This window comes from Pavona decussata, unplaced genomic scaffold (genome assembly GCF_977016875.1).
Source record: "Pavona decussata unplaced genomic scaffold, jaPavDecu1.1 SCAFFOLD_234, whole genome shotgun sequence".
Taxonomy (NCBI): Eukaryota; Metazoa; Cnidaria; class Anthozoa; order Scleractinia; family Agariciidae; genus Pavona; species Pavona decussata.
The window spans coordinates 1,722,501-1,735,694 of NW_028145639.1; the positions used below are offsets into that span (position 1 = coordinate 1,722,501).

General features: G+C 39.9%; 2 protein-coding genes across 8 annotated transcripts in view; one reads left to right on the plus strand and one right to left on the minus strand.

Annotated features, from left to right (window-relative positions):
- Positions 1-1,388, plus strand: part of LOC146458078 (uncharacterized) — a 13,022-nt gene extending 11,634 nt beyond the window's left edge. For all 4 annotated transcript variants that reach the window (XM_085091348.1, XM_085091346.1, XM_085091347.1 and 1 more), the window contains one exon: positions 101-1,388. In XM_085091348.1, the coding sequence (XP_084947474.1) occupies positions 101-205 (105 nt within the window). In that variant the 3' untranslated portion in view covers positions 206-1,388. The remainder of the gene's footprint in view (positions 1-100) is intronic.
- The window catches only part of LOC146458079 (voltage-dependent T-type calcium channel subunit alpha-1H-like), a 33,430-nt gene continuing 21,486 nt past the window's right edge, over positions 1,251-13,194 (minus strand). For all 4 annotated transcript variants that reach the window (XM_085091345.1, XM_085091341.1, XM_085091344.1 and 1 more), the window contains exons 15-27: positions 13,032-13,155; positions 12,025-12,093; positions 10,949-11,260; positions 10,152-10,277; positions 9,346-9,435; positions 7,723-7,918; positions 6,886-7,034; positions 6,073-6,182; positions 5,453-5,580; positions 4,771-4,841; positions 4,296-4,374; positions 3,734-3,855; positions 1,251-3,140 (exon numbers count right to left, since the gene is read on the minus strand). In XM_085091345.1, coding sequence (XP_084947471.1) covers positions 2,070-3,140; positions 3,734-3,855; positions 4,296-4,374; positions 4,771-4,841; positions 5,453-5,580; positions 6,073-6,182; positions 6,886-7,034; positions 7,723-7,918; positions 9,346-9,435; positions 10,152-10,277; positions 10,949-11,260; positions 12,025-12,093; positions 13,032-13,155 — 2,647 coding nt within the window. In that variant the 3' untranslated portion in view covers positions 1,251-2,069. The remainder of the gene's footprint in view (positions 3,141-3,733; positions 3,856-4,295; positions 4,375-4,770; positions 4,842-5,452; positions 5,581-6,072; positions 6,183-6,885; positions 7,035-7,722; positions 7,919-9,345; positions 9,436-10,151; positions 10,278-10,948; positions 11,261-12,024; positions 12,094-13,031; positions 13,156-13,194) is intronic.

The window sequence follows — 13,194 nt, forward strand, 5'->3', positions numbered from 1 at the left end:
TCACATTTGCCTTTAAAGAGCAGAATTGATTTGTGTCACAAATCGCTTCTTTTCATTACAAACGAAGCTAACCTTTTTTTGTGGTTTGTGTTTGCTTAAGGTGGCTGGTCTGGCGAGTGTAATGGGAGTCACGGTTAACAAGTATAAAGGGAACTGTTCTGAAGTGGATCAACTTTGCAATGATTTGGAAAAGCTACTCAGGTGACACCTGCTCGCCTTTCGTGCGTTCAACCATTTTTATTCGTGGAGAAAAAGGCTCTTTTACAAATCGTGTAGACTTATTTTAACGAGGATATAAATTTAAGGAGTGATGAAATTTGAATTCCTAGCAATTCTCAAGTAATAATTACTTTGGAAACATTGGCAAATTTTAATACCTTTTCAGTCACGCAACGCGAGGTGTTTTCAGTATAATTAGCTCACAGAATCGCAGTAGACCAGCCGGACTACGCCTCAGTAAGAAGCGTTGCGTGACGACCCTATTAACTGCGTAGGGAGCGTACGAGACTACACTACGCTTAGCAGTTGTTTACCAATGCGCTATCAGAAACCAGAATCAGAACCAGGGTCAGTCCTAAATGCAACGAGCCAATCAAATTCTTGGTATACTCGAGCAGGCGGTAACAATTACGGTTACTGAAACATGGAACAGATCGGTGTGAGGGAGTGGGAAGTTGCAATGCAAAATTTGCTGGGGAAAATTCAAGGAGGACCAAATCTCTTCGCGTATATTTTAATTTAATTGGTCTTTTCCTTTGGTCTCTTGTAGCCTAATTTTCCCCAGGCATTCTGATTAGGGCCTGAACTAAATATATTTAATTGGAAACGTGCTTCAGAAAAAAGTATAATGTGTGTATTTATTTATTTATTTATTTATTTATTTATTTATTTATTAAACAAATAAATAAACCGCATCAGGCGGCTGACAAACTAGATGTCTCCCAGGTCTGCGTCTCCCATTACCTTTGAGCACGCAGACTACTGGAATATCGGAAGATGGTGTCCAGTACTGAAGCTTGTCCGACAAATGCATAGCTTGTAAAACGAGGCAACTGAGAAATTTTTGGACACTCTCTCAGCCACGGGCATTGTCATCCGATATAATAAAGAGATTTAGAGTCGCGTTTTACGGGAAACGGCAACCGTAAGATTACATATATATTTTTGCGATAACTGTCCAAATTCCCGCGCGCTGATTAGCTCGTAGCTATTGTCTTTAGTTTTTGTCAGCGATAAAAGAAATAACGCTATAACATTTAAAATGTTTTATTCTATTATTAAAAACCTTGTCAGAACAATAAGAATATCTACAAATTATATCGTTGAATTATCTTTCGTCGCATTTTTGTCCCAGACTAATTACAATAAATTTACAGTTTTGATCGTCACGTTGCAGAAGTGATTCACTCTTTGTTACAATTTCTCTCTGTGAACCCACGCGATCCGTTAACAGGCAGTTCTTCTAACCACTGTTTAAGGGAAGAATGTCAATGATAAAATGCTACAAAAATAACAACTCTAAGAAGTATTATTTGGGCTATCTTCATTAAACAGTTTGCTCGGCTGAATGCATTTACGAGCTTAATGAGATGGGACAGGAATCGTTTGCTCTTAAACTGCAGTAACTGAGCTTCAAATTTCATGAAAGCTTCAAACGTTTCTAGTTATAAGTTTTACTCAACATTCATTCCGATCTTGCTTCTAGTTGTAATTTCTCATCGGCATGCATTTTAGTTTTGTGGCCGGGCTGGAAGCCAGATAAACCGATCGCCTATATATTTGTTGATGTTCTATCTCCGATCATGTTATGCTACTCTAGAAAAGGAAAAGTTTTTTCTTTAGTATAATCTGGAAAAAGAGGTCAGCAACAATTGATTTGCTGCCGGAAAAAGAATATGTAATATATTTTGAAAATCATGTAGCTTATACCCTCGTTGCAGCAATGTTTGTTAAAACAGTTTTCCAGCTCAGAAAGCAACTTGTAGCAGCTTTTCGAGAAAACCAAGAAGTATGGATTTATTGTAATAAATCCCTCCGAGAAGCTTTTCTTTTTAAACGTGTCAGACCTGTTACACGTAGCTTTGCATATGAAAAGTCTTGTCTTTATCTTCATCATTTTCCGGTTTGAGAGTTGTACGAAGCTTGATTTCTTGTCCTCGTGCACTACCCGACACCGGAGAAGCCCACTGAGCATCAGGTTTGACCGGTTTTATTTCCTGTTTGTCTGGTTTAGTATCGTGTCTGGGTGAGACACTAGCCTTTGACTTCGGTTCCATTTTGGCACTCTTCGGCTTTTTAGTGTCTGATTTGTGATGAGGCTTTTTAAAGAAGGATTTCTTTTTCCCTTCGTCTTCGCTACTTGAATGCGGTGAAGGTGAGCGGGCAGCAGGACTTCTGTCAACGGGCCTGAACACTTTACTGGGATCACGGTCGACTTCCACGTTGCTATCATACATGTCACTATCTTCACTCATAACGTAGATGGGCGCCCGTGGCGAGATGTTTCCGTCTTTTCGTTTTGTGACTGGCTTTTCATTCTCAGTACTGGGCAATCCCGACAGTGCTGAACCATCGATTTTTTCCGCGCTTTTCACCATTTTATTGAGACCACTTGACTGACTTCCTATTGGCGGAAGTCGTAGAGTGGCTAGGCTTGCACTTCGATCGCACTGCGGTTGGTCAACTGGAGAAAGCCGATACCTTGAGTCAGCGCTGGGACGCAGGGGGTTTGGAGCGTATTCAAAAGAACTCAAACTGCTATCGGAGTCATTCGTTTGTCTAACAGAACCAACTGCTGGCATAACAGTCATAGTATTGTTGTTTGATCCTGCTATTGGAACGCTTTCTCTCTGGGCTCTATAATAATCTCCCGCTTTGGAAATGTCCTGCGCGGTGTCTGGACTAATTTGACCACCATCTGTTTGCATTGCCAGCGAGTTATCTTCACCATCTCTGGATGAATTAACAGACATTTCTTCTTTCGCATCTTCCAAGTGTTTCATCAAAACAGCTACCACTACGTTGAGGAGGACAAACTGTGTGCAAAGGACAAAGATTGCAAAGTAGATGGGGGCGATGTGCTCCAGCGCTGAACAACCTGGAAAGGGGTCCTCCTTACATCGGTCCTTGTTAATGATGTCCTGTTGAAGGAGCAGCACGGCGTTACGTTATAGTATATTCAGTGGTGTGTACTGTAAGTAAGAGTAATTCAAAGAATGAAGCTGTTCAGTTGGTCATTTGTCTGTTGTCAGGATGAAATGAAGGTTGTATTTAAGATTTCTGTCACTTTTCAATTTTGACACAGTTTCGATTATTTTTCAGTTTTCAATTTGAACACAAGTTGGTCGATTTGGACTTAATATTGTCTGTTAATTGTTGAGAGAGACATCGGTTTTTCACGGTTGTCTGTTTGTCAGTTGTAATGCCATATCTTCAACTGACATTTTGTTTCCAAAAAGGAAAGAAGCCTTGTGCCTCTCTTGTCCTAACCTGAGATCCCCCGGGGGGTGAAAAAGTGACGGGGTGGTTGTCGTACCTTTTAGGGGTTAAAATTCTTGGATTGGTACCCCTAATGATGCTAAATTTCCGTCCCCCCCCCCGGGGGGGCTGAGACCACCCTTCCGGTTCGTTTCTCACGAGAGCTGAAGAGCGATTCTATCCACGTATACTTTTCCCGGTTTGATATGAAGATTAACTTTTGGGGTATTCCAGAAATAGCAGGACATTTGAGTACCTTGAGGATGCCGTTCCAGTTATCTCCGGTTGACACTCGAAACAAAGTCAGCATTGCGAACCCAAAATCCTTGAAATGCGCGTGAATGTCCAGTCCCTCGCATGGTACAGTGTCCGTGCATTCTTTGAGAAAAAGGAACTATAAGATTAGACATCCGAATGCGACAACGCTAGCATGAAAGGTGCAGTTACATCAAACACCGAGGTATGTGCTAACCAGTGCTAAACACGGGAAAGATGTCAATGAGCCTTGCCGAGAAGGAAGCGAAAGCAGAACATACTTCGTTCGACAGTCAGCTTAAAGTAGCTCTAACATTAAATTGTTGGATTGCACGTAGAAAACTGATGAAATTGTAAGATCATCTTATCAGTTAAACGTCTTCTTTGGGTAAATTCATTACTAAGGTGAATTATAACGAATTTGCCGCCAAAACCAAAAAGGAAATCAGACGTCAGTTTGGCTGTTAGTCTGCGCCCCCTGTGCGTTAGGGGGAGCAGGCGGCTGACGTTTCAAACTGTTTAGCTGTATGAATAGAAACAAATATTTCACTTAAAAAACTTACTAATTTGGCCATAAAGTTCCATTCCTAAGGCGGCAAATATGAAGAACATAAGGAGGAAAAGCAGCCCCAAGTTTCCAACCTACGGAAAAATACACACATTCTGAAAGTATTTGCAACATTGTGTTTGATGAAGGAAAGGGGGTTCAAGAGAAGGTCATGTGCTCCGAGTAATATCTTAAGTGAAACTCTTTCAAGAGACTTAAATGAGTAAACTGCGGTTATAACAGCAGCTTTTTGACCAGAACGATTAAAGAAAGCTAAATACAAGGGGCTGTGGAGATTTCTGACTCACATCATTTTGTGGACACTGGCGTGCGAGGGCTGTTCAGTGTGGTTAAATTTTGATTTTACCGGCATGTTACAATGGAGTGACCTTAGCCCACGATACGCCACAAAAACATTTGAACTTCACTGCAGCCGAGCAATCATAATTTAACTAAAGTGAATGTTCTTTTGGTAGAGTCTAGGGACTTACTTGTGGTAGCGCTTCTGCCACGGTGTCGAGTAACTTTCGGATTCCTTCAGCGGTCTTTAACAGCTTAAGAACTGTAAAGAGGAAAGAAACGTTTGGAAATGTGCACTACATGTATAGAAAAAGATGTCTGTAAATAATGTAGTCATACACAGGCAGAATCCTGATACTCAATTTATTGCGCGTAATTAGCATAAAGAAATTGTCGTTATCTAATGTTCCTCATTAGATTAGACAATGACTTAGATTGAACAGGGCTGCAGCTTGTTATCAGCTTATTGACAAATATATGGCTTCTGAGTTGTGAGTCTTCTCCAACTGATTACTAACAAAGGATTTCTAGAGGATGAATTCATGTTGTAGTAAAATTATTAAGTAAAAAATCAATTTAGGCCTCATTGATTTCTCCTTCATATTACTTAACGTTTCCACGAGAAATAGCAATCTAGGTTTCCCAGCCATTTTAGTCATCAATCTTTATACACGCGCATTAAAGTTGATATTTCGAAGGTCTTAAACATCTTTCTTGGTTTTCTGTTAAGTTTGCTTTTAACTTCTTTTAAAAGGTCTATGCCAACCGCATTGCCAGGGCCTTTCTTGCGGTGCAATCCAGGATGGCGCCACGGCGTGGAGTTCACCGCCAGAAAGACCCTGGGGAAGAGAACAAAGATATCCCATTACCCACCTCGGGCGATTCTCAGAACACGCATGACCCGGATGATCGTCGGGTTGATTGGCAGTGAAGAGTTCATTTCTTCCAGGACAATACCGACAATTGAGAGCAAAATGATAAGCAGGTCTAACTGGTTCCACCTGAAAACATCGAGAATCATGATTAGGTAAAGCCGAGAATGAAACCCGCCTCTAGTTTTTGGTAAGTTAAGAATAATTGAAAAAAAAAAAAAGAGAAATAAAGAACACGGGAGAGGGAGTTAGGTGAATGCTGGATTCAAAAGCAACAAGCATGATAATCAGTACCATAGGAACGTATAGTGGCTTCCATTGCGATAATAATTAAATTAATGTCTTGCTTCATTGTTTTTATCCCGATAATCGAAAGTTAAAACAACCTTGTATTTAATACTGGAGGTATGGCTCTGGTTAGTGGAAAGAAATGGTCAAAAACTTCCATTAAGATCGTACATTTTACGATTTTCCAACTTTACAAGTCATATTTGTTATTGGTTATTTTACAAAGAGTGTTCTCAACACGACATCATTCTGACATTCATCTATCATTCCATGCTGCTTTAATGGTCACTGGTTAAAGACTAAATTAAAATTACTTGTTTTGCAATTACATACCTTTCTTTAATGTATTTCTTAAATCCCAACGCATAGATTTTTAAAATGCCTTCAATGATGAAGATGGCCGTAAACACGTAGTTTGCGTACCTCAGAAACACGGTCATTTCCTGTAGAGAGTAAAGTTGTTGTAAATAATTTCAACAGAAATTTGGCCCATAATCAGTGGCTTAGGCATGAATGCCGTAGACAAAAATGGTAGGGTTGGAGGCGGAGAGGCAGACTAGCTGTAGGTCATTTGACTTTGCTTAAACGATTTATTTGAAGGATATTGCCTAACGGCAACGTTGCAAGCGATCTTTCCTACAAAAAGAACAATCATAATCCGACCACATGGAGAAATAATATTGGAAAAGGCTTCTTTGGAAATCCAGGCGGGTCCACGAGGGTTCACTTGCCGTGGTTAATCTTTGTTCTGGCACGTCACGCGCAAGAACAATTATTGATCCATCAAAGTGAGATACTTCATTGTGCCTGATAAAAATAAGGAACTGCTCGTAGTCTAGTAATGTGTAAAGAATTCTTCATCGTTGGCACATCTGAACATAGAAAAGCCGTGCCGCAATATCTGCAATAGGCAAGGATGCTTTGCCGGGGGAGGTGGCGATTGAGTTTAGACTGGGAAATATGGGCTCAAATTAATTTTAGACTGGGAAATGTCGACGCAAAGGTTCCCCCGAAGATTGATTTTAGACTGGGAAATGTAGGCCCAAAGGTTCCACTAAGGATTGATTGGACTGGGAAATGTGAGCTCAAAGTTTCCCAGACGCTCAAAGATTGACTGTTTTAAAGAGCAAGTATCGCTTGACTCACGTCTGGCTGGTTGTAATGCTCCATGGCCATACAAATCACATTCAGGACAATGACAGCTGATATCCCGAGGTCAAAGTAGCCATGCGTACAAATCCGATGGAAAAACCGCCGAGGTTGAAGAAATTCGTCAGCCTCCTCTTTGTCAATTTCTGCAAGGAAAAAATATGGTGGCTTATAATTGAGTGGTTTTAAACCTAGGCTCGATTACCAGCCGTTGTTCAGGACCCGAAGGAGCGGCGGAAATTGAGCCTACCGGTATTTAAAACCAAACCCAGCAACTCAATCACTCTGTCTAATCACTGGAGATATTCCATGCAGGGAACCAATCAGAAGTGCAAGCAATTTAAGTTCATGACGTCAAGCGCGGGAAAACGAGTGCGAGCATCTCACGATTGCTTATATTTTTAGTTCCAATTGGTTGAGAACGTGTCGTGAAGTTCGTTAACCAGTCACAGAGAATGTGATAGAGCATAGTAAAAGCAAAACCAACGCAAACGCGCGAAATAACCTTCAACGCTCGATTGAAGGTCACTCTAGTATTGAAAATAATTTTTATGGGGCCTCAGAAATCTTCTGAAGAAATATTTAATGCTTAAAATGGAGCAGAGGCCACATTTCCCACGGTATTTTCTTAATTTCATAATTGGCAACAGTGAAGAACTTGTCCTCCAAACTTCCACCTGTTCGAGAGTGTTGCACCATGCGTTTGTCTTCCTTACTTAGAACCTCTCTTTCTCTCCTCTTATAGTCTCCTGCAGCCGCTCTTGTGATTTCGGTTTGATGCGAGCTTCAACGTCTCCAGCAACTGATTTAGCTTTTGCTTATGTACAATCGTACCTGACTGGCGCTTTCTTTCTTTTTCTTTTTCCCTTTCCTTCTCTTTTTCGGCCAAGCGATCTTTCTCTATGATATCACGGCACTTTTGAAAATTCTCCACGACTACACCAACCAGCATGTTCAGCACCACGAAACCAGCAAGCAGAAGAAACGCTATGAAGTACAGGACGTTCCATTTGTTGTAGTTTCTTATAGGCTGGGAAAAAGAGAGTTTCTTATCAGTGTTTTCAATGGGAGTATCTCTATATAGTTTTGCTGGAGATATTTAATAAGTTATATCTAATTCAGCTTAACCATCTATGGTGAGTAGGAATGAGCTAAACAAAAACTTATAAGAAATGACACAGCGGCAAAATGAGTGCGCATGCTCGTCAAGCGTGAGCAATCTTACTCGGCAAAATGGCGGCATTTTTAAAATTCCCATTGCTTGTTCTCATTTCGCGTGGATAAGCCCAAATAAAAATAGAAAGGTTGTCGCTTTCACAAAAGGTTCCTTCGAACTTTCTCCATCACATATCTTATTCAACCAAAAAAATATTGTGGGGACAAGTGTGAATTTGGCGAATGAAGTGGAGCAATCGTAATCGATTCACGCTTGAATCACAAATCTGCGGAGCATGCGCACTCATTTCGCCGCTGTGTCATGAGAAATGTGCAGTGACATGCGCATGCGTGTACGTGGTAGCAAACCAGGGGCCAGATTCACGAAGCTCTCGTAAAATAGAATGTATCCTATTTTTTTTTTTTTTTTTTTTGACAAAAGTCTGATCTTGGACTAACAATATCGTATTGTTATAAAACAGTACTTACGATATAAATTGTTTACCTAGGAGGGTTTACTGGAGTTTCCAAACCTGATTTTACTGTATTAATTATCACTAACTATAAGAATATCGCGGCATATCTGTGTTAATTTCACGCGTTATTTGTACAGCAACAAGTGAGTGCAGTCAAGTCAAATCGCCAAAATCTATGCTTATTTGTAAGACCAGAAAAGTCTGCTATAAACCATCATCAATGCCTATGAAGACGTTGACCAGTGTTTCATCTTAGACCTATGCAATTCGAGTTTCAGTTAAAGGGGAAGTATCACGAAAATTTGATGTCATTTCAAAACCCAAAAATGTTTGTCTGAAAACAGAAACAAAAAAATAATTGTCAGTTTTGTTATAAATTATCACCTCAGTGCAATAAAACTGTCGATTAGTGCCTCTGGCCAGAGACAGAGTGGGTCGGAATGGATTGAAACTTGAAAAATATTAGGCTAATGTTTTTCAAGTTTGCGCAGTTTTGTTTCCAAAATGCGCTAGAACAGATCACGAGTTGTTCCTTTCAAGAATTGAAATGATTTATTTCCTCTCGTTGTTCTAGAATTATTTTGTAGCAAAGTGAAGGTCTTATTTCACCATTTTGAACAAAAGAGGTAAAAAACCACATGATACTTCCCCTTTAAACAACTTGTTGTTGTAGCAGAGAACACGATGTTGGTAACAACTTGTTTGGCACGCTAGCAAAGTTTTGTTCTTTCATGGATGTAGCATTCTTTTATCGCCGGACAACGGAGAATTGCCAATGATGAATTAACCATTAGATTTCACAAGCACAATACACTACATCTAGTACCTGTTTATCAATATCAACGGCGTCTATCCCATCATACATTATGGTCACCCATCCGTCTTTGGTGGAGAACACGAAGAGTGTCAACAGCGCCTGGTGGAAAATACAGTGCATTACGTATTCAGTTTAGAAGTTATTTTCTGGTTCAGTGGAAATCGTTCCTTTGCTTCGCTTTAGACCAAATTTGTTAGCTGAGAGGACATGTAGTTTCACCATCATGAAAAAGTGGCTGCCCATGACATATTTAAGTTACAAGTTGCTACTCTCCGTGGACGGGATGATAGTCCATCTTAGGGTTACCCCCAGCAGTATGTCGCCGGTACTTATTTTGGTTACACCTCGGTGAAGACAGACGATGTGCATTAAAGTTTCTTGTTTAAGCATTCAACACGTGAATACTGAGACCATGGGTACTTTCTATTTGTCTGAACAGGTCCATTTTTTTTATACCCGTCAGTACAGAAACGCAATGCTCCAATTTCAAGACGCCATAGCTAGTCGTGTGTTATTCCTTTGATTTCCCGATGTACACATGCTTGCTACTTTATTGTATGCCTGTGCAGAACCAGTCGACCATAATGGCGCATTCTACTTACAATCGGATGGGTTTGACCAAACAGAAACCTCCTCAGCCTCTAAACCGACGCAATATCTGAACCACTACACCACCGTACTCCCACGCCCCAGTTAAAAATAGTAACTTCGTTGGTACAGCTCGTTTGGAAAGGTACGACCTCAACGTGCCACAGTATGTTCACGTCCTGTTAACTCATAACATGGCTGCCCTTGTAATAATTATCACAGCTCACCTTGGCCAAGTTATCGAAATTGTATTCCTTGTTTACCCAGTCGTGACTTTTTCTCTCACAGTCCTCTCTTGATTTAACATCAGGGTATGAGGCGTCCTTACAATGGTAGAACTTTCCCTTAAACAACTGCAACAAACGAAGAAACGAAGTTGTTTTTGTGGTTCTTAGGGAATGCATTTTACTTTAACTGCTCACAATAGCGTTTGTTTTTAAAACCAAATTATAGGTACATCTTTGAGTTCTTAATTAGACTCCATGTGGTCCAGTTCTTGTTCAAATCGTTTGTATAGTACACATGAGGCTAGCCTACAAACAATTAGGAAAGAGCCTGTCTGCCGTACGTGAGCTTACGTACATAGCGATAACTCTACAAATAAACAACTCCGGGTGAGAATAGGGTCAGATGGGGACACGCATACAATAGCCTATTTTCCAGTTGTGTGCTAACTGACCTGGTCTTGCACTCTAAGCGAGGCCGGGAGTGACCTTGTTTTGATACAAACCTCACTGCTTTTCATATGTAGATCATGTTGGTCTTATGCTAACTATTTGCATCTACATATGAAAAGCAGTGAGGTCTGTATCAAAACAAGGTCAACCCCAGCCTCGCTTCCAATCCAAGACGAGGTCACTAAGCACACAACTGTAAAATAACCTATTAATTGCCATAGTGTTAACCAAAGGGAAAATTGACTTCACGTGAGCGAGTGAGCGTTTCGTCATCATTAGTCATCATTATTCTGTCGATGTTCCTTAGCTTTGTTATAGTTAATTACTAACCTTTTGCAATTAATTACCTGTACGCCAAGAATGCCAAAGATGATAAAAAACGTTGCTGCGATAAGCACAATGTTTCCAATCGGTTTTAATGAGGAAATCAAAGTCTCCACGACAACCTTCAGACCAGGAGCTCTGCTTATCACCCTCAGTGGTCTGAGGGTCCTTAGTGCTCGGAACACGCGTAACACTCCCAGAATGGAGCTTTGTGTGTCTGTTGTCGAGGAAACGATGACGTCAATCCAAGAAACGACAACCAAGAAGCCGTCCATTACATTCCAGGCACTGCGCAGGTACGAGCCACGACCCACCCAGAGACCAAGAGCAATCACCTGTGGGAAGGGAGGGTAAAATACAAAAAATGTTACTAAGATAACATGACTAAACTGATTGCCTTTGGTATCCAATGCGACGAGCGACGAGGAACCTACTCTAGGTAATTTGCGTCCACAAAATGTTTATTTTTTCTTTCAGAAATTACATTCTCACTCAAGCCTTGCACACTGAATAAGAATTTTTATATCGTAAATTTTTATACAGTAAATATCCAGGTGCAGCTCTGCCCTGTCAACCAACGCTGGAGATTTCTTGTAATTTTTCTGTCGATATTTGCTAGTTATGTAATAGTTAAAACCATAGACATTTGAAAGCTTTTTGTGTTTAGGTGGTGTTGTTAAATAACTTTGCGTCCAAATTGTGTTTCTGTTGATTAACGTAAATACAGCTTTTAAGATTTGCTGTAATGTAGATACGGCATCCAAGAATAAGAATTTTGGTGACAAACACAAAGAACATGCTCTATCCGGTATGGAAACAAAACTGCTACTCTTTACCTCTCAAATCTCAACTAGGCGTCCCAATAGAGCATATCAAAGAAAAAAGCGTGTATAAGGAAAAATTCTGTTTCTCTCCTTTTTCCACTTGCCATATTTCTTTCTCGTGCGTAATTTAGTCTTTGCTCCCCACAAACGTCATAAGACACATCTAAAGGCGAGGAGAGCAGTATCCCATCGTGATCAGACAATCCAACCAATCAGCAAAATTGAAAGTAAATAGCACTTTGTAATTAACAATTTTAACTTGCGTTTTACTTTACCTTGACAATCATTTCCATCGTGAAGATTCCCAGGAATATGTACATGCAGATGTCAATGACCTTCTTCAGCTGTGCACAAAAAAAATGGAACAGTATTAGTGTTTGGTGAAAATGCCGTGAAAAATTGAACTTCGCAAAGTACAAAGAACTTGCTGAAACAACTCTACGGGGAAACAATCTATATAATTGTTTGCTTTGAAGAAATGTAAGTGAACTAGTTTTGAAAATCACAACGTAAGAGTCGCAAAATTCAAAACAATTAAAAAGATTTAATTAATAATGGTAATTGAACTGAGTGGAGTGCAGTTTGGTCGGAAATCATACGCGTGATTTCAAAATCGAACGAGCGCGCAGCGCGAGTTTGATTTGAAATCACAAGTATGATTTTAGACCAAAATTACTGAGTTTTATTGTCAATTTTAATATTCTATTTTTGTTACTTCATTTCCATTTTGATGGGCTAAAGAAAGGATGCGATTTAGAGCAAAAAATGGTGCAATTTGGGAATAAATCGCACTGTTGAGAGCCAATCAGGTTGCAAGGATCAACAGTGATTTCAAAATGGGTGTAATAATAAATGTAACTTATTAAATTAAATTACCTTTGAAAAGCGATTCATGATAAGCACATGTGCGCTTTCAGGGCCCAGTTATTCAAAGGATTAATTGGCTGACCAAGGCTGATTGTAAGCTAGACTTTCCCTTATTTTTCTTCTAAATTAATTTTTAAAAACATTTTGAAGGAGATGAAAGCCTCGTTAAACTTTAATCGTCGCTTGGCTTTCGAAGAAATGGCCTCTGTTATCTAGTTCTTTGTTTTCCTCCCTTAAAAGTAATTGCATTCAAGCTCTTTTGGAAATATTCAACTTTTGCACAATAGTCAATAAGGCGAAATGACTGACCACTGATTATCACAATGGCACAAGATTTAATGGCTAAAATAGCAGACGATGTAAGTTGAAAATAATATGCTAATTTTCTTTAAGGTTTATCATTTTCATGACTGACCGTGCTGTCTTGAGGAAGGTCTGGTCTTTCCAGAGCCATAACAATGCAGTTCAGTAAGATAAAGGTGAGCACTACACGATCAAACCACTTGTTCTTGTACAGTGCTACCATCCACTGACGAAACCTGAAATAAATTCAGACAGGTTTAAACTTAAAGTAAGCG